Genomic DNA, 24,995 nt, shown 5'->3' with positions numbered 1-24,995 from the left:
TAAATAGCAAAGTGTCACCAAAATTAATGGAACGCGAGCACCATTGCATTGATAGAAATTTCCATACCAGGATGAATACACACTCATATTCAGTAATATTGCATAAAAAGATACTTTGGAGGAAAGGTGGCAATTGCTGGTGTATCTCAGGTGGTGAAAGCATCAACCTGTGAAGGGTCTGCGCAGTAGTATCGTGATAATGTTGCCTTTGCAAAACCTCACAGGCCTGAACCAGGTGGCTGCAGAGGTGGCCTCAGTGAGACGCTGCAAGAGAGCAACTCGCAGGACATCCAACGCAGGACATGGACTTACCTCCTGCCTGCTACCCAGAGCAGTGTGACACAAGGAAGGGGCTGTCACTCTCTAGGCAGGAGAACAATGGCTTGAAACGAGGGAAATTGACAACATCAAAACCAAACAGGATGACTAACACTCAGCAAGGCAAGGGCTTGGAGAGTTGAAGCTGCCAGCTCCTTCACGAGGGAATGATGCAAGGAGTCACTGTTACACTGACGGTTACAGAACCAGGTGTCCTTTTCTGATGGGTTTCCCTGGGCTGAGCTGGGAACAGCTTCTCTTCCAACTGAGACAAAAAGGACAGTGCTGAAGAAATACCAGCCATGTGTGCCACACCAGACAGATTCCTCAACAGTCTCTGCTGCCTTTAACTCACTCCACCATGTGCAGGCACCACTGCCTACCCACTGCCTTGCCAGAGTGGCCACCCCTCCACATGCTGGAGTGCAGTGCAGTCCCACCTCTCTGCTTCTGTTGGCTTAAACCAGACCCTTGTTCTTTTAAACAGGAGTTTATTGTATTTAATACATTATAAAATTTGAAAAAATTGTAGGAAAGCAGCAGATTCAAACCAGAGCATCTCTACCAAATATTAATTATTCTGGCCCCCTTTGAAAAACACAAAACAAAAACAACAACAAAAAAAAACTAATTCAAAAGAAAAGTTAACCTTTCACATCTGTGAGGGCAGACAAAAAGTGTGCGACTTCTGTACAAACTACATTTAAAATTCAGTCAACTAGCTTTCCAATGCCATGGATGGTCATCTCCTGAACACCTGCCCATCCACCTCTAAAAAAGACAGACATAAACCTCCATATGCAAATAAAGTTGAGTCAAGGTGTGTACACGTTAAAAAGTGGATGGCTGCTTGGCAATGGAAAATGGGTGAAGAGTAGTCTATGAACCCCCCCATGGCAATGGCTTGTACACCGTTAAGTGGGCCCGGGTAGGGCCTAGGACACTTAATGGCCATCACAGCACCAACCTCATCTACCACTTTTTTGTCATTGCATTTCCTACCCCTTGACATATACATACATATATATATGTACAGACATACATATACATACATATTTTTTATATGTGTGTGTTTTCTTTTATATCTTGAGGTTATTATTATTATTATCACTACTATTCCAAGTGTTCCCGTATGAATTCAGGTGTGGTCTCTATATTTGATATAAATGTGTCTTTTATTCAATTTTAGTTCCAGGACTTGTTTGGAGTCCAAACTGCACATGAAATGTCCCCTTTTTTTTTCCTCTTTGTTTTCTTTTTTTTTTTTTTTTTTTTTTTTTTTGCATAAAGAAACATGTCCATTTTAGTCCAGAGGCTCTTGCTTTATTCGAATGACAGAGGGTGCACGAGATGTCCTTCTGAGTTCTCGTCTCAGTACGTATTCACTGAATTGGGAAGAGTCCACCCCACCTCCACACGAGCCAACAATCTCAAACCCTCTTTGCTGTAACCTCTCAAGTACCTGCAAAAAAGAGAAAACAAACACCAAGGTATAGGTAAATGAACAGATTATTTGCTGTCCAATGATAATAACTGGTGTCTTCAAATGAATTCAAACAGGAAATAAAAGGGGTTACACAGCTTAATTGTTTAGACTGATTTCTGCCAACTATGGCCACTGAGCAATTAAAAAGGAAAATGAAGGACTGCACAGCCAATGTGAGCAAACATCTCAACTTTTCTGGGGACAATGTAGATACCATGGTCATAATTTCAGAAAAGATATCATAATATTTACCAGAGACTTAAAAACCAACTGCGATTCTGAAGGTTTGTGGTTACAGTTACCTGTGGTAAAATCTGGGACCTTCTAACTTTAAATATGAAACTAATGAGTTCTGCTCATTGACTTTCTTTCCTCCTTTTTCACAGCCAGAGTGTTGCTTCCAGTGGGAAATACAATGGCAAAAATAAAAAAATTAAAAAAAAGAAAACCAAAACCCACAAGTTAAAAAGAAGAGTCAGGCAGGGCTCTTGGAGTGACAGGGGGATGCACCCAACACAGCTCTCCCAGCTGCTCATGGTGGCGCAAAGATAGTGCAAAGACCTCAGCTCCCAGCCCCGGATCCAGTGCTCAGGAGGCTGCTTAGAGCATTGGTCTCCTTCCACACCACTATTCCACTTTCTTTTAATGACCCATGTTCACACTGGTTTACTGTAACTGCAGGTCTGAGACATTCTTTCCTTTGTTTACACTCTTTGTTAGTTTTATCATGGTCTTCATCTGTTCTGCTGCCTGGGCTTGCTTTGCCTCATCTATGAAGGGGACTCTTCCAGGGATTCACAAGGGTCAGCTGTGACAGCCACCAATCCCCAAGGAGAAGGCTAATGTTCCTGGATCCCACAGCACATGGGACTCTGTTCAGTGGAATAGGACCTCACCAGGGTGGTGCTGCAAGCAGGTGCCTCCCAAGGCTTTCCCAGCTATTTCACCAGTTGTCAAATTGGCTTGCATGGGTGCTGGGAAGCACTGGCAAGCAGAACAGCAGAAGGCTGCAAAGGATTATGGTGGGTGCAGAAGGAAGCTGTGGTTTAAAAATGCTTCAAAGACATGCCACGTCTTTACATCAAATGCTTCAGGTCGGCAAATGTTTTTTGAAATTACCTGAGCATGGCTAATTGCACAGCAGACATATGAAAAAGGAAGGGTTGGAAGAAGAGGCTCAGAAACACCAATCAAAACACCTGTGCAATTTTTGTTTACCCTGATCTTTAGCTTTTAACAACATAAGCCAAAAATCCCAGCCCCTGCCTCCCCAAATATCTCAGTGTAAGTCACCAAGATAGAACAGGAGAGCTTGGGTCCTGAGAAAAAATGTGGGGGAAGTAAACTAGCACAGCCCTGGACAAAACATTTGGTCTGTACCTCACTCTCTATTTAGACTGTGTATTGGTAGTCCCTGTCCTGTCTCACATTGTTATTAGGACTGGGAGATGCTTATGTCTCTCCAAAACGGAAGATGTTGCATTATCAGTGTGGGATCACCATCCCTCTTGAAGCCTGTGCCTATTTTGCCACTCTGATTCAGGTTTTTCACATCAGTAAATATGCTTGGCAATTCTTATTTGTGAAACAAAAATGTAAGCATCAGAATAAGTGACAAAATGCTGAAGGATGCAATTCCTTTCAGAACTATCATATGACATGTGGCTAAATGACCCTCCTTGAAAGTCCTATCCCTTTTCAGCTGTAATCCTATATCCAAGGCTGTTCTAAATTTCCATTAATGACTATGACAAAAAACATTTTGATGTTTCAGTATGACAGTAAAGACCAGTAAGAGACAACTGTCCAAGCATAACATGAGTTATCTAGACCTATCTCGATAGTTTTAGACAGGTCTATCCTGACACTCATGTTTAGGGCTAGCACAAGTGCAGTGCCTTGCCAGCCTTCAGTCCATGCTCCAGTGCTCAGCTTGCTTCATCTAGAGAAAAGGAGACTCAGGGGTGACCTTATCACTCTACAACTACCTAGACAGCAGGACCTGGCAGATGAAAAGACCCCAAGTTTAGCTTGCAAGCCTGTTCTCTATAAGAATTCTCTCGTGAGTCTACAGCGTTTAGGAGGCGTGTCCAAACCAAACAGCATTGACTGTGCTAGTGACGATTCCAGACGTGAAGTGGTCACACTCCAAAGTGTCGGCTATGCAGGATGTCTAACTAGATGCAGGCAGGTGTGTGAGGTTGGTTATTTTTAAGCAATAAAAGACAAAACACATGACCCTGTTATAATTATTCCAGAAATTACCTACATTTATCTCCCAGATTTTTTCTTACCCATTTTGAAATAGCTACTGATTTTAGACATTGCTATATTCAATCACAGTTGAAAGGGACCTTTAAAGGTCATTTAGTCCAATCCCTCTGCAAATAAGGAGGGATAGATATCTTCAGCTAGATCAGGTTGCTCAGAGCCCTCTCCAGCCTCACGTTGAGTGTTTCCAGGGATGGGGCATCCACCACCTCTCAGGGCAACCTGTTCTAGTGTTTCACCACCCTCACTGTAAAAATTTTCCTCCTTTTTCATCTAGTCTCAATCTACCCTACTGTAGTTTAAAATCATTGTGAAAGCGAAGGGTCTTCCCTGAGACCATAGAAAATTTTAACACTACTGCAGTTTGCTTGCAAAGAGATTTGGGGAATATATGTAATTAAATCAAGAAAGACATCCTGACCCACAGAAGTAAATAACTAGCTTAAAGCCTCCAGCTGATTTTGTTCACCAAAACACTCCAGTGATACAGAAGAGAGTCAGCCCACTGATACTTGGCCAGCAGACTCCCTTTCAAAAAATGCATATGTGAGTTCCCACCTGAACTGAGTTGAGGTGACAGTATCCGTTCAGTGGAAATCGGATGACGTGCGTCGAGTCGTGGTTCCAGCCGGCGTTGACAGAATTACACATCACATCACCGATTTCTGGGAACACTTCTTCTATCAATGACTTATCGCCACTCAGTGTAATCCTCTCTCCAAGATCTGGGGCAACTCGCACCACCAGGCACTCACAAGACTTTGTGAAGCGGCCACTCTCCCGGTCCTGTTTCCACCTTTCCATCTCTCCTAGCATGGGCTGAAGCTGGAAATACTTTGCTTCTTCATATAACAAGCTGTAGTCCTGAAAGACACATGCATTACTGTGCACAATTAAGAAAGAGGCATTGCTAATGTGGCACTTAATGTACGTGGTTATTCAGGCCAACGCTGCTCTAGGTCCGGAACCCTTCAGACATAGGTACTAATTACTGTGTAGGAAGGGTAATAAAATAACAGAACAAGGAAAAAATAACCATTAGCCACTTGAAACAGGCTGAGTGTAGCAGCACTTGTGTGGGGACGGAAAGGCTATGCTTGCTCAACATCCTTCTGCAAAAAAAATCCAGGCAAAAAAAAAATAACCCCCATACTTTTCCCTGTATTTTACCCCTATAGTGATGTCATAGAATAATGACCTCATTGAACAGATGGAACAGAATTCAATCAGGATTCAGAAAATTCATCACTAGGATCCATTGCGTCTTACAGCAACACTAGCAGGCATTGTAACAGGTATAAGAATGTAAATGAGGAAGCCTGCAATGATTGTTAGTGTAAAATGATTCTGATATTTGCATAATGTTTGCACATATTACTGCATTTTAAAAATTAAGTATTTTTTAATACCTCCCCATTTTGCCACTAGTATTGTTTACTACATTGTCTCAATGCCAGAGCAGAGAGAATGCATTTCTAGGCATAGCCAGTGCAGAAGTAATTTAGAACTGATGATGTGGAGTCTGCCTACTGTCATTTTTTAAATTTAAAAAACATTAACAAAAAAAATCTTGTTTTTCTAGGTTTAAGAGCATAATGCTATTTGGAAAATATTTATACAGAGAAAAGTGACACATGAGAATTAGGGAAAACAGAGAAACAAAGAAAAAGAGAAGACTGCAAACAATCAATATGGTCCTGAATTTAAGCTAGAAACCACGTATTTGATGTGAACGGGACACCTAAATCAAGCTTAAAATACTGCTTATATTTAATGTGTAACAAAAAACATCACCTACTCTATATATTTCTAAGAAACATGAAGTGCTGTTCACTGTAATTGTGATTTTTTTGTACACCTCTGAGCACCACTGGGGAAGACACCCCTTTGAACATCATTGTTAGGTGAACTTGCCAGGAGTTGCATTTTTAATATCACCACAGCTACAGTATATTTACGTGTTTAAAAGTCTCTACAAATGTAATTTCTTAATACTGCATGAAAGGTGGCTTTTCCTTTTTCTGTATTTCTGATTACCTCCAGGACAAGTGCCAAGGGCAGCACAAAGCTGCACTAAGGCTTCAAAAGAGGGAAATGATGCTTATCAGCTGGTTCCAAACTCCCACATTATTCAGGGAGATCCACCCTTGTCACCCATGGGAGTAACAAGGATGTGCCTACAGCAGATGACTCAGAGGTTGCTGAAATATGGCTCTTGAACTCAACCTCACACCTATTATGCCCCAAACACCCATGTCTCAGACACATGGGACAAAAGGCAGCATACCAGTGTGAACAGCTCTAACCCTTCCCCATCACTTCTCCCGCTCAATCCCAGTTGCTTTATTTCCCACAGTGAACTAGGGGTACAGCCAGCTGCACTGATACGTGTTCATTAAGTACCGATAAAGATCTGTTCTGATTGCAACCATGGTCCCCAGCTCTCTGACACCACATATACACCCACATACCTACCAGTAGATAAACATCACATGCAGTCTGAAGCTCTGCCTCTGCAGGCTAATGTCTAACATGGTGAACTACCACGAATTTGTTATTGAAAAGAAAAAAAAAGCAGGCTCTTTAATAAAGTTTAAATAATGAACATGGAACTATTCATCCCTGACTTCTCTCAAATTCCAAAATTAGACTTGCAGTATGCATTCAAGAGTCTGAGGGAAAAAATATTCTAAGACTTAATGCTCAAATATTACCATGTATGCAGTTTATTTTGTCAATACTGTGATTCTCACACCATTTTCTTAATTTCTGTGTGGGAGTGGAAACTGGAGCTGCTGCAATCAGAGGGGAAGCATAAAAATGGATGAGAGGACAAGTAATCAGCCAAGCTCATGAGCAGTCAGTTGCAGATCGTAACATCCTTTCTGTTTCCATCAGTATCCTACAATATTTAATTTCCCTAGGCCAAACCTGGCAAGGTTGCTTTATTAAACTAGAGCCAGGAGGGGAAAATTTAATATTGATGCCACTCTAGGAAAGGCAGACACCACTTTAGCAACCCCATGCTAACTTTTGCCATGTACCTGAAATCAAACACCATACCCTGCAAGTCCCTTTTCCCTGTCTACTGCTCTCTTTTGACTGCACACCAGATACTTGCTTTACCAAGGTACAGGCAAAACACCCAAGTCCTTTGAAATCTCACCTTGAAATCATCAGGAATGAGGAGTTTTGATGTCCTTAAGAAATTCAAAATATATCTGAACATCTGCCCATCTCTGTCGATGAAATAATGCTGCTTGAGACTGTCGAGGACAATGGGCTCTGTGCCATCAAAAAGCCGGCCGATTCTGGAGAGGAAACAAGAGAAGAGTAGCAGAGTCAGACTAAACTCAGCTCAAGAGTTGCTCAAATGGCCCAACGCTACAAAGCCCTCTCACATATATTTCACCGAAGCTCTGTGGCTCTGCTCCATAAGAAAAGGGCTGTTTTCAAACCATGGTTTAAGCCACATATGTTTTCCAGCATGGCCTCAGGAACTTCCAAGCAGCACAGCACAGGAAGTGGATGGGAGGTGGAGGGAAAGAAGTCAGGGCAGCAGCCTCTTGGACCCATCTCACTGCCCAAATATGTGTCTCATGAGATGACACTCCCTCAATTATTTTGGGCACCTCTTTTGATTGCTCCCTTCAGCACACCCCATCCACTCTAGATGCTCCAACGCCACTGATTGACTCATTCTGCTTTCCAGAGCACTGCACAGTGAACCTGATCTAGTTTGGAAACTGAACCTGGGAAATAGTTGGTTTTGGTTGCTTGCTTGGTTTTTGTTTGTTTTTTAAACCCAGATCACCTTTTGGATACCATTACTGCAACCAACACTACGGCAGGCACAGCTGCGGGGCAGCACACTGTGGGAATATGAAGATGGGGGTACAGAAGAGATAGCATTTCAATGTGAGGTAATGATCCAATGTAAAAGTTAATTGCTTGCAGCAGGTACCAATCAGAACTCTCTATAATAATCTAGAGAAATGCCTCAATTTTTAGAGACCACCGATTGACCACCAGAACCACACAGCTACCTAGAGAGCCTCCACTTGCCAGCAGGTCTTGCAGCATCAACTGCTACGTGCACATACACTTCTGGATGTGAGTCTCTCAAACCAGCTTCAGTTAGAGCAATAGGAAGGGCTGAAAATCCAAACAAAACCCTCATGAAATAAATGTTTCGATTCTACACTGGGGCATTTGCAAAACACTCCTGAGTCACTGGTGGTTTCCCAATGAAATGAGCAGGAGTGACTGGTAGGTCTAAATTTGTGTGCCTGCTCATATGCCTGTACATGCAATGTGGAAGTACTTTTTGAATCTTTCCAACACCAGAACTGTAAACAAAATGGTCTCGAAATAGCTCACTTGCGATACGTCACACAGACACGCCGTGTGAAACACTGCCAACGATTTGGGCCACAATTTCAGAGCTTTGTCACAACCTGCGACATTCTGTAATATTCTGCAGATACCGCATTTTCAATATTTTAAAGGAAAGTCTTGTTCGTATTTAGGTTTTTTTCCCCAACATAACCAATCTTTTTCGGGAATCAGCACAGCAAAACGTCCACAGTTTACTAGAGAGCATACAACAGTATCACCAGACATCAGCATGGAGGTAGGGGACCAATAGGCACTTCTATTCCCTGATCACACTCAGTTTGTGGTATAGCTAAGGTACAAGTCTATTTTCTCATGAAAATGATAGAGCAAGCACAATAAATAGTCATGGCACACTCTTTTTGTTTTAAAAGAGTGAATAAACAACCATTCCCCAAGCCCAGTCGGAAAAAAAAAAGCCACCAGAAACTCAGAGGTGATGAGCCCTGCTGGCTGGATGAAGCATCCCATGCTGAGAGATGCCCCATCCCTTGGCCAGCAGAAGGCAATCTACAGGAGGGGTTCAAGAGGCAAAAGACAGAAGTGGTTTCCAAAGAGGGAGAGGCAGCAGGGCTTGCAGCAGGGTCTCAGGGAACTGTACAGGGTCAGGGTTCCAGGTGACCCTGCATGGTGTTGCACCCACAGTCACAAACCTTCCCTTTGAAAATGGCACAGACAAACCAAGTTGAGTTTGGAGTGATGTCTGTGCCCTGAGCAGGTACATATACAAGTTTTGAACAGAATACAAGTCTCATCTATAGTTTCTCACCGGCTGAGAGGAGACCAGCCACTTGCAATCTCTATAATAAATGCCTGAATCAAATCAAGTCACATGAAATCCACAGCATATAAAGAATTAAATATATTTTGCAGCATAATCAGGTACAAAACATTTCTTTTCAAAGCCATCCCTTGGAACTATTCAAGCTTTCTTCCTCAAAGACTTGTTACTGCCTGCCCTGCTGCTCAAAATTTAAGCTGTGACAGCCCATATAATACAGGCTCCTGTTCATTAGGTAGATGAACCACATTTTATGTCTAAAATGGAAGTACTCGGCATTTAGAATTAATTTTCCCCTATACTCAAGCAAGTCATCTTGAAATCTATCATGGAATTCACACACAAAACATGTATTTGGCCAAGTCAGTCATTACTGAAATGCATAATTGTAATTGGTTTCTGCAGCATTTTCCTAGTTCTAAATTACTTATATAATTACATATTTTAAACCTCTAGGCTTTTTGTCTCCATTTTATTAATTGTTTAGAGAAGAGCAAGATACTATCAGAGGATGGAGCCTTCTGACAAAACCAGAATGCTGAGGAGAGCACACAGCCATTGGGAATGCTACCTGGGACCTCAAAGGCTTTGGGTATGGGCTGGAAGCATTAACTGAAAACACTGCCTTAGTGCTCTGCTGCTTTGCAGCAGCAGCAAAACCCCAGGAACTGCAAAGTCCCAATTCCCTTCTGGCTCCCCTCCCAGGATCACTTTGCAATACACAACTGCACTTTCACATATTAAAACAGCTTTGGAAGGGTAGACCCCCAGCAGAGAGGCTTCTGTAAACAAAATTAAAGCTTTCTTTTCATTTTCAGATGAAAAGACATAGATTCCAGCTTCCTTCAGATGGCCTTCAGGGAAAAACTTTAGATGATATGGGATCCAAATCTGGTGACATGGTCCTGCTCCTAAGCTGCATTCGCCACACCCATCAGAAGAGGAGACTGGGCTTTGCCAGGATCCAGGGAACAACCAACATCTTCCCCCTCCAGCCTCACCATGTATTCCCTGGTTCCTAGAGGCAGTGGCAAGCTCCCGCCCGTGCCTCAGTTGGCACCTCTTCTATACAACACAATCTGAGTAAACACCCTCCCTGTCCCCCCCAGCTCTGCCGGTACCTCTGCTTGGTCTCACACTGCAATTATAAATGCTTAAGAGACACCAGTTTGCTGGCACAGGAAAGGACTGGTAAATCATTCTTATCATAATTTCACTTCCCACGAAAACCTGAAAGATGTTTTTCCCCATCTCCTTCTTGACAATGTTGGCTGATGATTAGCGAAGACACCTTTTTTTTTTTTTTTTTTAAATGACAAATATGTAACAGCTAAATGGATTTTTGAAACGGGAAAATGCTCTGAAGGAGGCTTGCAAAATAAGCTGATAATTATATGCAGAATTAGCCAAATACCAAGGGTAAAGGATAAGAAACTGCAGTCCATTTACAAGAAAACGTGCTTCTGAAATATTTAATTAAAACTAACAGGCTGGAATTTTCTATATATCAGGAAAATTAATGTCCCATGGGTTGAAAGTGCGACCTCCAATGGGTAATAATTAATGTCTGTGGCTTTAAGTATCATATTCCACTGTCAGAATAGGGTTGAAAATATAACCAGTGGAAAATCCTGCTTCTGTCGAGAATTTGGTTTTACTTTAAGGACACAAACCAGGTATATCCACAAGCCTGGTTTTAGTGGAGGAAAAACAACAGGGCATGTAAAAGATCATGGGTTTATTTCCATAAAATACTACAGAGATGGATCTTTCTTCCCACACACCAGCACTCCTGTAACAGCATTTCTAGACCAAGAAGCTAGCACGGGAAGATGACATTGCTCACAGGATTTCTCAAATTCTTCAGACACAAGTCCTGCTTCTCAAGTATATGAATATAGTCAGTCTGCAGCAAAACTGTATACATAGTGTAAGTGTTTATAACTTTGCTCTCTCGGTGTATAAATATTTATATATATTATTATACACATAAAGGGAAAAGGCTTCACTTTAGTATATTCTGCCTCAGCTGAGAATGTGGGAAAGCAGTAACAATTAGGAACAAGATACTCAATACGAAGTAAACAAGTCAACTATGGTAAAACTCAGTGACAAGAAAAATGACATAGTTCTGCAGTCTGTTTTAATGGCTTCACTGGACAAAGCTAAAATTCTTCCCTTTCATAATCAAAGGAATAAGCATGCAGAATATTTCATCACTTGCACACTAAGGCAGAAATAAACCTCTTTTTTTCCGTGAGAAAATAAACGTTTCTTACAATTGAATATATTCAGTATATTATTTCTTATAAACTATAGTAACTTCTTTATCAGAGGACACTATGAACTCAAAACTAACTGAAAATTTTTGCAATAAACTACTTCCAACAGTTCCTCAGCTGTTAGATTTCCCTGCTCCCCATGTCTTCCACAGAACAACAAAAAGGCATGACAACTGGTGCAAAGTCCTTTCATTAACCCATCGGAGGGAACCGTGCAGCAGGACAGCATCTGCAATGCCCTGGCACCTGCAATTCCATGCCACTGGCAAGGCAAGCAACTGCCTCAGACTTCACCGAGGTTGTACATTCAGCAGCTGGCAAAGAGCAAAACATGCATGAAAACAGATCTCTCTCCCTCCCAGCAATGAATCACATAGCAAAGAACAGGTATTTTATTTGAAATCTTACTCGGTTGGAGCCACTGTGGCAAAGTGATTAGGGGTTTGGCCCTTGAAAGTTAAGTGCAAGTTTTATTATCACACCATTATATTTACGTGGCTAATGGGAATGCTTATTTAACACTCTGGGGTGAGTGGAGAGTGAGCTGGAACAGGCTTTTACTTTTTTTTTTTCTCTGCAACTTTTTAGTCCAAGCTGTCCTTATTAATCTCTTTTCATTTTCTTTTACTGAGTGCTCAAAGGCAATTTGCATAAGAGCCCATTATAAATTAGATCTGTTTAATGGTATGCTCATCTCATGGCTATTTAATTTTACTTCCTCGTATGTCTAAATTATACAATTTTACACTGTCCCCTAGAAGCCAGTACAGTTGAAGAGGGATCCATGCCAGGGAGAAATGTTATCCAAGTAGAGAATGATGAAGCTTCTATTCTTTTTTTTCAGAGGACCACTTTGACAGTATCAACCTGCTCTTCTTTTTTGAATACCTCACATCATTTGGATCCACAGAGACTGAATACATAGCAACCTTTATAACTCTGCATGACAAAAGTTGGCTCATAAACATAACAGAATACATTTGCAATTTTCAGGAATATATATTACGAAAACCGCATTTTAACCAAATACCCTGTTGTAATCTCTTGCTCTCAACGCTATTATAATTCGTTCTTATCTCTTCCTTCTTACATTTAATTTAAGGTTTCATGTCCATGAGTCTCAGGAATTCCTTGGCACAGACAGTTCCTGCATTATGAGAAGAGGCATGAATACAATTACTTATAAAGCACAGGTAACAGGGGAAAAATGTACTAAAACCTAAAGTCTCATTAAAACCTTCTATTGAAAAGTACTTATATAGCAGCCAAAATGACAGAGAAAGATGAATGTACAGGAAGCGGTATTAAAACACCAGTACTTAAGAGATTTTAAAAAAAAGTTACATGGCATTTTGAAGAACAGATAAATGCCCAATACTGAGTCAAACAGATGTCGAACCTTTGTGGAAATATTTCCTAAAGATTAAGGAACTGAATAATTTACATGGAGAAAATTTCAGACATCTTAAGACTGTTATTTCAGCTCAAAAGTAAAAGAAAAGGTAGGGGCAAGCTCAGAGGGTTAATAAAGCCTTTAGAAGAAATAGAGATAGACAAAAATTGTCTATACAAAAATTGAATAATCTTAAAGACGGAGCAAAGCATGTGAGAAGCAGATGGGAAGGATCTGAAATGATGAGTGACGTGGTATCATCAGAGAATGCATCAGAGACACAAAAAATAAGAAAAAAGAAAAAAGAGAGAAACATGGGATTTGCTATAACCTGCCTGATCAGAGGCAGCACCAGGAGCAGAGATGAAAGCAAATCAGACATATTACAAAATGAACTAATAGTCACTGGATGTAATCCACATGGACAAACTGACACATTAACTGGAAAAGGACAAATTGCACAACATCGTGTAGTCACGTTGCAGGAATGCTACTTACATGAGAGCAAACTATGTCTTTCTACGCCACAGATGATCATGGAGCATGCAAGACATTGAACTTAAGGACAGCTGGCCAAAAGTGGGTACATGGGGTCACAGGGAACACTGGGGTGCATTTAAGAGTTGACGGCCAAGGCTCCAGAAGTCAGTAGAAGCACCCTAATCTCTGTTTTTACTGAACAGGAAGTTTTTCCAAGAAAAATTAAAACCTGTATTTTTCCCACTAAACAGGTGACCAATCTACCTAGGAGATTCACAACAGAACTAATAATTACACTATGACATTGAGCTGATACAGTAACTTCCCTGATGTACATAACATACCGCTTGACAGCCCGTCACCTTGGTGAGTGCAGGGTGCCAGAACGCTCCAACAGAAGCAGGTCAAAAAACATAGGCTCTGTCACAGCCCTTCTCCTGGAATGATCAAACCCCCATTCCCAAACTTAGGACCACCATCCACCCGGGCCCAAATGGCATTTGTAGAAGTGCTGACGTTTCAGAATTTTAGTTGGGATGGGATGTCAAGAGCTAGTGACTCACGACCAGAAAACGATATCTAGGGCAGATGGAAACCATCTCCCACATTGTATGATGGCAACGAGGGTGAGGCCAGGAGAGCACTACTCCCAGACCACGGACGGGCCAGCGAGTTTCTGTTTACCATATTCCTTCTCTCTCTGCTCTGGTATACCAGGGAGATGCAGACTGATAAGAGGAACAGGCTAAAACACTAATCTGCATTTTTTTCACACAAGGCTGGGAAGGTAAGTGCTTCAAAAGCAATTTCAATACTGTGTCAGCCAAACCTCCTGAACCTCTAGACTGCATTACAGGCTTCAGACGTGGCTAAGAGGGGTCTATCCTCTGCTCACCAGCTGTTCCCCCATTCCAAACCAGAATCTTAATCCCCACAATCCCCATTACATTTCAGAAAGTGAGGTTCCTCCATCTGACTGACACTGAAGTTGCTGACACTCCTGAAGACATATATGGACCATTCGCTTAAGAGCTGGACTTGATGATCCTTGTGAGTCTCTTCCAACTCAGAACATTCTGTGATTCTGTGATTGAACATATCCCTGAACCTCAAAATTTTGCTTGTCTCCAGATACCAAGCACTCCCTCAAGCCCTTCTGCTATCATACAGATCTGTCTCCAAAGAACTGAAGGCTTGCAATCCCGTAGTAGATTGTTCCTTCAGCCAAACCACTACCTGCAGACTGATACCACAGCCCCTCTCTTCCTCTAGGACTTTGAGAGACCTCTAGGACAGGCCAGCTCTCTGACTGACCCACCCCACATGACCAAGCACGGAGACTCAGCCGGAGAGGAGGCTGCAGACACCTGCCATCATCCCTTTCATCACAAGGGGCAATTTGCTCTGGATATCTGTGAGGACATCAGACAATAAAGCAGCTACACACATGGGCTCCCCTGCATGCCTGCTGATCCATAGCCACAGCTTGAGCAACTGCATTTTTACTCTTTACAATGCCATCTCTCCTTTCTCTTTTTTTTTTTTCAGGCTTGCTCACGCACTGGATATACTGAAGAACAACTACAAGCGTTTAAGCCCCTCATCTCCTACAGTGTTTGGTATCTTGCAAATAAGTCCTTAAAAACTTTTTAGTTTTCCAGAGCATATCAAAACCACTTTTCCTAAAATCACTTAAACCAATGAAATGTTAAATCAATTATTCATGCAAATACTTTTGCCATCTCTGTTTTTTGTAACCAAGTTTTCTTGGCAATGATAACATTTCACAGAAAAATTAACAAATACTCTCTTTGCTTGCCAAGATAATTTTACTAAGCTTGAATCCGATTTCATTGAGGTATGTTATTTGTTTTATCTTGAGGGAAGCTGCCTATTAAGTTAGTAGCAACCGTGTCCTTTTGCTTGTGATACGGTTATTACCAAGTTATCAGGAGTACCTTTAAGTTATTAGGGTGCAATGGCAAATTAAGTACTTTGCGTCATAATTAGCTAATAACTTTTGAATTAAATTTTAATCATGTTTAAGATGGTCAGGTTTGCTGTGAGTACAGATAATGGAGGAGGATAGGAGCAGAACAGGAGTGTTTATCTTTCAACACCAAAAACCAGAAAGTAGGTGAAACGATGGCTGCACAACATCCCAAAGGCCATGATAATCTATATATTCAGAACACTGAACTCCTTCGCAGGCAGCAATGTAAAAAAGTGGAGCTTGTGTCCTAAGATCACATTTAAGTAAAATGCAAAAATATATTAGCTTCAACCCAGGCTCCTTTGAGCCTGTCAACTTTTCTTAAAAAATAAAATTAAAAAAAAGACTTGTCAACAATATCCATCTTCAAATCCCTATTGATAAACCTGTAAATGCAGATTCCACAAAGAGAAGACACTGTTAAAGCAGCTCAGAAATAGCTACCAGAGCCATTTCTCTTCCTAAACTCATGATATTAAAAAAAAAGCCCCAAACAACCAACAAAAAACCCTCCCCAGAATGGGTGAAATTCTTTGATGTATTCCTTCGTACATCAAGTTTGCCCCTCAGCTTTCATGAATTTCATTCAAACCACTATTAGCTCTCAGGATTTCCTCTGTACCCTTGAGAAGACTCAGTATCAAAATTCCAAACACAAATCACAGGAAAAGAGGTAACACTGAGATTCTCCACGAAATGCCTTAGAAAAACAGCAGCAAAATGAGTTCTGGATCCAAGCCCAGCGGAGACCCCAGTTTAGCACATATATGCTATGTAAGAAGCTCTACGGTATCCCTAACTCTGCCCCTTTCCAGGATATTACTTCAGGAACAAGGCATCACACTTCATATTCCTGGAACTTGTTTCCCCGTAAATCACAAACACTGCAATGAAACCATAATGAACGAAGCTTTCCAAGACCTTCAACAACTCTGACTACTTAGCCAGAAATCACATCTATGTTGTTTTGCTAACTGCTGCTTCTCTAAGGACAACACGTTTTCATAGACAGGACAAGAACACACTTGCCTTTCCCTTTGCGAGAGTTGCACAAGCTCCTCCTGCATTGCAGCCCGTGAAGGCAGGAGACTGCACAACCAACCTCTGTGTGCTGTATGGCAGAACCTACAGGGACTGCTTCCCAAGAGAAAGAGGTCACGTTGAAGCTTAAGTAAAAATTCCCATTAATGAACAAAATTCAGAGAGAGAAAATGCTTCTAAAATTTCTCCTTCTGTGCCTGTGTCCCCAGAGAACACCATCCTCCAGAGCCCAGAATGCAGTTTTCCCAAACATCCTTGCTCTTCTGCTTTCAATAAATACCCATGAAAGTCACATACCAATTCTGTAACATCCTTCTCAAGTGAGAGGACAATTTGCTGCTGCTAGCTTGTGCAGCAGAAGCACTGTAAAACATATTACCGGGTCTTAACCCTGCTGCTGAACTTGGGCTTGGACTGACAAATGAAAAATTTGCCAGGGAAGGTAGAAAGGGTGTTCAGCCTGGTTTTTTTAAAGCCCTATAGGAATAGACAAAGGAAACAAAAAAACACACATATAAAGAACATTATTGAGGCAGTCAAAACCAGCTTCACAAGTTAAGATATGTCAGATATTAATGATGCTCCTGCAACTTGCATTTGCAAACCTCCCTCTGTATGAAAGACTTTAGACTATGTCTTTAATGACCTACTGCTTTCTCACAGTACCCTCCACTTGGCATGCAAGCCGGAGATAAGCCAGGGTTGTACACCTAGCAGATTGCTGCCCACGGGACCCCTGCTTCATCTGCTGGAGTAGGAGGTCTAATGGATGAGGAAGGGGCTGCAGGAAGGGAACACAAGTAAGGCAGATGAGGGCTGACCTGGAGAAATGAACTCAGTTCAAGCATGTGCCAGATTTCTGGTGTGATGCTACCACTAAGCACACCTGCCTTACGTTTTTTTTCCTCCTTTGAGTGAAGCAAGAAGGTACTAGAATAAGGAACATTGTAAAGAAAGTGTGCGAGAATCACTCTTCAGAACAGGACTCGAATAACACGCAGAAAATACAGCCCAAGGATACGTGCTGAACTGAAGAGGAACAGGAGATGCTGATGACATGTTTAGTAAATAAGCAACACATTTCTCTGCACAGTGGCAGGCAAATGTATTAGAGATGGTATTATTACACATATACCATGAAAACTACAAACAAAGGTCAGCCTGGCTGCCCAAATAATATTCTTTTCCTGTAAAACTGACTTTATTTGCTACTAGAGAAGCTGCAAGGCCAGCTACAAAATAGCACATTTATTACACTTCTCTCAAATATTTGTGTTTTCCTTTACTACTTAGCCCACCTACTCAGAGATTCCTCTACCTAGAATGAAAATGGTACTTTCAGGCTAACATCCTAAATTACAAATTCTTTGAGAAAGGCAATCCAGATAAGCACGAGAGCATACAAAATAGAGGCAAGGAAGCGACAGGTGTGATGAGCACAGAATTTAGCATGAGAAACACAGGACGGTACGCTGCTCTTCTTTTGATTAACTGTGAGGGTGGTGAGGCACTGGAACAGGTTGCCCAGAAAGGCTGTGGATGCCCCAAGCCTGGCAGTGTTCAAGGCCAGGTTGAATAAGGCCTTGAGCAAGCAGGTCTAGTGGAAGGTGTCTCTGCCCCATGGCAGGGGGGTTGGGATGAGATGATATCTCTTCCAACCCTTGACATTCTGTGATTCTGTGGCTGAACTTACAGACATCACAACTATATTGCTGTGATTCCCAGTGTGGACACATGCATGTGTCTACATGGAGAGGCGTGTTTACACCCGTATAACTCATCCCCGTATATTTACATGTTTAAACGCTTCCATGCTAGAGGTTGAAATGATTTAAGCATTTCAGTAACTAGAAAAATCACACCATTAAACAAATCAGCTCATACACAACCTTTGTACTAACCAGTTAAGAGGACAGGAAAGTCCACCTAAAACATCCTAGGCAGTGGCTCTGAGCAATAAATAATGTTTACTGCATAGGTTGGAAATGCCAAAGCCACACCTGAACATTTTGGTGGTGGAGGGGTGATAAAAAAAACACACAGATAACATTATTTCCATTTACAAACTTTACATATACAAAACAGTGGCTTTATTGTTTATTAAATTAGATGCTGCCATGGTGTAATCATCCCTGCAGCCATACCAAACCCAACGTAGGTCAGATGCAATTCTGTGGAGGAGGCAGAGAGAGGAGAAAGGAAGAGAACTGAGATACAGCACAGAAGCAATACAGCCCCATGAACTAGTGACACATGGAATAATTAATCCACATATGTTAAAACAGTGAAATCTGCAAAAACACCACGTGACAAAAGTAAATGTTACCTCATGGTGCCTTTAATACACAACATCCAGGATGTGACTCAGCTGCCTGTTGCATCCCAAAGGGCTGGGGGAATGGCACAGGGACACTACTGCAGGCTTGTGCTCTGTTGGAGCAGCCACAGGAATCCAGTCAGGAACTGTGCACAAGCAGTAGCTGCCCATGTCAAAGTAAGCATTTCCCACTCACAAAGTGACCAGAAACTAACTGTCCCAAAAATTTATATATTAAACAAAATCTAACACTGTTCTTCCTAGATACTCATTTCAGTTGGGAAAAAAAAAAAATCAAGTTCTATTTAATTAAAAAAAAAAAAAATCACAAATTTACATAATATTAAGTTCAGAGCAATAGTTTGTAGTGCTCCTAAATTGTGTAGGAACGTGTAACATTTTTAATTAAGCACTATTTTACCCTGCAACTCAGGTTACCCTCACACAGAGAAGCTGACTGCTCTTAGCTTCCTGAGCTGCAGCTTCACTACAGCTGAGTGTCATCCAAAGTCATATTACACTGCAAGTGTGTTAGGATCCCCATTTCCTAAATGCAGGCAGTCAGCCTTGAGTATTTTAGCAGGGTGTTAAGTGAGCTGACTCTAGGACTGAGCTACAGCCTATGGACAGACACAGACTCCCATGGAGGGCAGTCCACATAGGGCTGGATCTCATTCCACATATACCTTGTACACCACTGATCACACAGCTGAAAGATTACAACAGCTCTGTCACATAGCAACTAATAAATTCTGAGTGCAGGCAAACAAGCGGGAAACGATCTGTGGAGAAACAGTCAAATAAGCGTAACTCCATCAGTCTGGAGGATTTACAATACTTAGGATATATATATATATATATATTACATCTGTTGTGATCTTTCTGGTAGAAACCAGCACAGCCCAACAGTCAGAATTTCCCTGGGGCAATTCCAGGCTGCTAATAAACAAGAAGATGCCTACCAAGCTGAGCACTGCTTTTAAACTAGCAGAAAGATGCTGATGATGGAGCAGCCTACTGCTGGAGTTTGTAGGTTTTCATTATTTCATTCACTTAATTGTGAAGCTTTTCCCTAAAAAGTGCAAAATGTACCTTGGATTAAAAGAAGGGGATAAAAAGAGTCTTTCCAACTGCATCTGCCCTTTCCCCCAGACACTGGTAACACTGCACAATTCTCATATCAATAGATTAGGCTGCAGCTTGCCCTAATACTGAAAAAAACCCTGATCAACAACCGAAGCGGGTACGAATGCCAAAAGGCTAGGACTCCCTTAAAAACTAGAAGAAAAAAGAGCTAACAACAGTGAATTTCAAACCTGTATTTTTTTAGAACACTTCAAGTTCCAATACAGGCATTTTCGGGGACAGGAAACTGTTTCAAAAAGTCCTCCTCCTCTCTATGCTTGCTGAAAATACAGCACATTACAACCACCTTGCATTAACCCCTCCACCTGTGTCGCTACTTAATACCAGTGCTTTTTTGCTCTATATATGAACATAATAAAATTTTAATTTAGCAGAAATCCAGGTGTCTTGGTAGACTTCTGGATTGTTTTTTTTTTCCATTTCATCACCCCAAGGCGTAGATATAAATTGTTTTCTACTATCTTCGCAGGAGATCTACGGAACCACGTTATCAAAAGGTGCAGAAGACTGAAAATAGTTTAGGGTAATCAAGAGCTGCACTGTTTTATCAAAGCCCCATCTCTCCAGAAGCTACTGGTGTTACAACAAACAGTTTGGGGCTATAGTATGATTTTGATTATTTTCCACTACCTTCCTAAAAACCTACTTTTTTAGAGGCAGGCAGAAGCCAATTAGCACAATGAAGGGAAGAAGTTTGGAGAAAGACAATGTCTTAAAACAACCAACTCTGACTAGGAAGTCAGACCACCACAAATCATATATTGCTAACCATCTCATGTTCAAAAGTCCATATTTATTTGAATTTACCTTGCAGTCCCGTGATGGAAACCTTGTGGTGCAGTCCTTGGCCACTCACTTTTTTTTCCTTGAGTGTAAACCACAAGATGACTGCCAAAAAAATAATCACAGGAGACAAAATGGACCTAGGTTCCTCCGCTGTGCAGCAGAAGGCACCTTCTGCTGAGCACCAGCTTCATGATGGGTTTTATCAGGAGAGAGAAGGCCCCTGAGGTCAGATTGGGCTCTGTGATACTACCACTGATACTGCAGCAACGCAGTCAACAAAAGCAGCAAGACAACAGGTATCTGCTTGCAGCTGGCCCTCTCAGATCAGATGCTTGCCCCAAAGCCCTACTACTCATCAGCCGTGCCCATAAGCCCCACTCCATCCTTGCACCCTGCAGCCCACCCAGAGCTCCAGCTGCAGTGGGCAGCAGTGGTGCAAGCACATGAGTCATCTTTGCTGCCTTTAACTGCCACCAGCCGCTATCTACATTGCTTTGATGTTAAAAGACCTCTGGCAGAGATACACCCCGGGGAGTTACACTGCTGTAAAGAACGAGTCTGCCGTATTCACACTGGTAACACACAGGCAGGCAGAGACAGCTTTGCAGGGATTGGTGAGAAGGGTTTACCAAGACGTGAGCCTCACAACAGATGACACGAGGAAGGGGTATTTCTCCACTGTGCTTCAAGGCTTGGTTGATCTTCGAGGAAAGTCCTCTGCTAAACAATACTGAGGGGCACAGAAACATCCAGCATACGACTGAGGACAGCAGCTCAGGCTACTTTGCAGGATCAAGGTCAGAAAAGACAAGTTAGCTACTCAGTTTGCAAACACAGGCAAAATAAATTCCACATCTAATTTTGGGAGCACATCACTGGTTTATTATTTATTATAACTAGATACTCAGGCAAGACAAAGAAGGAGTTCCACCTCAACTCTGAAGCAGAGAAAGCTGACAGGAACACATTCCTGCAGGCTGAACCATGTGGAGTCACTTCTGACCAGGGACATCGGCTACCCCCACACTACCTGCCCTACCACCCCAAGTGTTCTGTTACTTCAGCAGAATAATATTAGGACAGAAATGAGAAAAATACAGTCTCTGTTATGATGGATGTGCCTTCTTTTCAGACGTACGTTTAGTCAGAATGTGGTACAACAAACTCGACCTTTATCAGAACGAGACTTCACTGGTTTTTTGGGGACTTCACCCCATTTATTTTGTTCTGTCTACAGCTTCTGCAATTTCCGTCTGATAAAGCTTTCATCACTGCTCACCTTTCCCAGTGGAAGCACACTGCAAAGAAAAATATTCTGGCATGCAAGGTCAAGGGACAGAGCCCTCTCTGTGGTCCTTCATAGCAACAGAAAGGGCTCTTGGAAGAAATACTTCCAGAGGAGCTGCAGACAAGCTATCCCAATGTCAATCAGCCTAGCACAGCCCTGCAGACCTTCTGCAGGATCAGGGTCAGGTCTGCAGAACAACACGACTAATCCTTCTTCTTTGAATAAGAACTACACTACAAGCTTTACAGTTTTAACATAGTACTAAACCTGTTCTATGTTTGTCATCACTCCCAAGGCCCTTCATGTTTATCGTGTTTCCAGGATTTCATTAATAAAGAGAAGGAAGAAGGACTTACACCTCTGATTTAACTACTTCACATTTTAACAGGAAATAATAAACTGACCCACATGGAAGCTAAACACAATCAAAAGTCACACCCATACCAGCTGTTTCTATTTTCAAACCAATGCTTTATGCCTTGTAATGATACCAGACAGCAGAGACTTTCAATAGCATCCTTTTCAATCCTTTCTTTTGTTGAGCCTACCCAGAGAGAAGCATGAAACATTCCTGATTAGGGCTTTTATTTCTACTTCCCAAGAGGGGAATTAAACGCTCACCTGTAACCAGACCTCTGTGGTCTAGAGAGCAGCATCCATTCAGTTTCAGAGAGCTAAACCATTAATCCAAAGTGGAAGCAAGAAAGTGCAATTGTAGCTCTGCTGATGAGTTTTTCAGGGTTAGCTACTAAGCAAGAGAAGGCCGGTATGAGAGGCATGGCCCAAGGCCCAGCTTTACGAGACAGCAATATTAGAAACCGGGAAAATGAGAATGCCTGATGAAAAGTGGAGCCTCCAACTATGCTTTAGCTACAGAAAAACAGTAGTTTTTATCCTTTCCCATAAGGTCTTCCAAGGGGGAAATAAGAAAAGCAGGAAGGTATCCTTCCTGCCACCGTTCCACCAGCTTAGATCTTCCTAGAATAACATTTGCCATCGCTTCCCTAGCCGTGCATCTCCTTTGCACCACGAAGTTGGACATTGTCACAGAGCTTTTCTCTGTGGCAGCATGATGCAGTCAGCATGACTCCCTATAGTGTTACTGCAGTGGAGCTGGAAGCTGCTGTAAGCAGGGGTATGGCACACCACTTCCATCAGGTTTTGGAAGGCCAGGGGGAACATTAACATTCGGAGGAGCTTATTCACAGGAGAAGCTAGCAAAGTAAATCTTAATACTCTACAAAGGATAAGGACATTGTTTTTCAGGACATTAGCTAGACATGAGAAAAGCATATCTAAAAGTCAGTTAACTGGCACATCAGGAGCCAATCACGATGGGCAGCAAAATACTCGGAAAAAACATAAGATGAACATAAATACAGCCTACATGTTTGAAAAGTACACATGATAGCTGTCAGCTTTTCATATGCCTGATGACAACTTCAGTCCTATGCAGCTGTAGCCACAGCACTTGGGAAAAAACCAAATCATCTCATTGTTCCAAACAGAACATGAACAGTTTCATGTGACAAGCTCTAAGTATATAAAAAAAAATTCTTAAAACTCCCACATCATATTGCTAGTAAACTAGAATTTCATAGCAAAAGTGAATAAACAATAGCTTTTGAGGCTGGAGAAATTACCATCATGGTGTTATCTAATCTCTCCCCAGAAGTCAAGAATTGTGACTAAACCCTTCCAACACAGATATAGCCTGAAATTCTATGTCAGAAGTATGACCAATTGCATTTGGCAATCCTGAGCCAAGAGAGAGGCTGACTATAATTGGATGAATATTTGAAGTGCTTCATTATTCATGTAGGAAGGCTAGTTAAAAAGTGTTTTGTAGTCCCAAGACACTGGAGGGTGTGTGTTATTGGGTAATAACCAATTAGGAATGTTGACAGCACTCTGCCTTTAGGATCATCCTGGCCAACAAAGCACCTGGGTGTATGTTGTTGTGCAAAGGCACACACCCACTGCCTACTGCTCAGTTTATTTAAGCAAGGCTTTCACCAAAGGAAATGGAGGACACACCAAAGGATGTGCATTTGACAGCTCAGTTACATTCAGAAGTATTGCTTCTTCATTGTTCCCTTTCTCTTCCAAAAATGCATATTTTTCAATAGTCCTTCTGAATTACTGATGGTGCTGGTTAATGAAAACAAATCCAACTTCTTCTGTTTTACTGCCTACAATCGACACGGAGCAACACCCTTACTATTTGTAGTAAGGAAACACCAACAGCAAAAGATTAGCTCCTAACTCTGGTAAAACACTCCACTGTGCCATTAAATAAATACTTCTAACTCAGAACAGGAGAAATCAATGATTTTTCTTTCATGCTAGTCTAAGAAAAACATATGAATCATTAGTACAGGCATACAAAAGATTTAAAAAGCATTTAAAAACCAGTAATTCTGACACTTGCTCACATGAACTAGAAATTCAACACCAATTCAGCTCATAACAGAGCAGTTCAACCCTTTCATTACCTCCCACAATAAGGGCAGAGTGAACCGATGGTACAAACACCGATTTTTATTTCCTCTTTTATTATCATTGTAAGGAAAAGAAAAAAATCTGCAATATTCTGATGGGAAGCAAAGCAATTATTCTACGAGATGCCCAACAGGACTTACATACCTACAAATGAAACATTCAAAACTTTTCCTGAATGATATCTTGTTTCCAACATGCAAAATTCAATATGTTATAAGGAGGAACATATCAGTTTTTCTGCAGCTCTCATTTTCTGGCTTGTATCATATTTAGCCTGTCCTGTGGCACTGAGAGCACTGCAGCATTTTCTCTGAAATGCCCCCGAACGCCACCTCACCCTCTCCCCCATGTATCACCAAGACGATGATGTTTTGATGAAGTATCATGCACGGGCCCTCGAGATAATGGATTCAATGGGATACACTTAAAAGATCATTTTTCTCTTTTGTATTGACTGCTTGCACTGCTCTAAGACAGGAAGGGCTTTCATTTTTTATGTAAGCTGCAAGACCCCCA

At 41.7% G+C, this 24,995-nt stretch overlaps 1 protein-coding gene across 6 annotated transcripts in view; it reads right to left on the bottom strand.

Moving 5' to 3' along the window:
* Positions 1-789: 789 nt before the first annotated feature.
* KCTD1 (potassium channel tetramerization domain containing 1) overlaps positions 790-24,995 on the bottom strand; it is a 104,486-nt gene continuing 80,280 nt past the window's right edge. For all 6 annotated transcript variants that reach the window (XM_050323110.1, XM_050322852.1, XM_050323205.1 and 3 more), the window contains 3 exons: positions 7,242-7,386; positions 4,634-4,939; positions 790-1,780 (listed from right to left, as the gene is read on the bottom strand). In XM_050323110.1, the coding sequence (XP_050179067.1) occupies positions 1,622-1,780; positions 4,634-4,939; positions 7,242-7,386 (610 nt within the window). In that variant the 3' untranslated portion in view covers positions 790-1,621. The remainder of the gene's footprint in view (positions 1,781-4,633; positions 4,940-7,241; positions 7,387-24,995) is intronic.

This window comes from Myiozetetes cayanensis, unplaced genomic scaffold (genome assembly GCF_022539395.1).
Source record: "Myiozetetes cayanensis isolate MyiCay16 unplaced genomic scaffold, myiCay2020 scf1, whole genome shotgun sequence".
NCBI lineage: Eukaryota > Metazoa > Chordata > Aves > Passeriformes > Tyrannidae > Myiozetetes > Myiozetetes cayanensis.
This window is presented reverse-complemented; position numbering and strand designations above follow the sequence as displayed.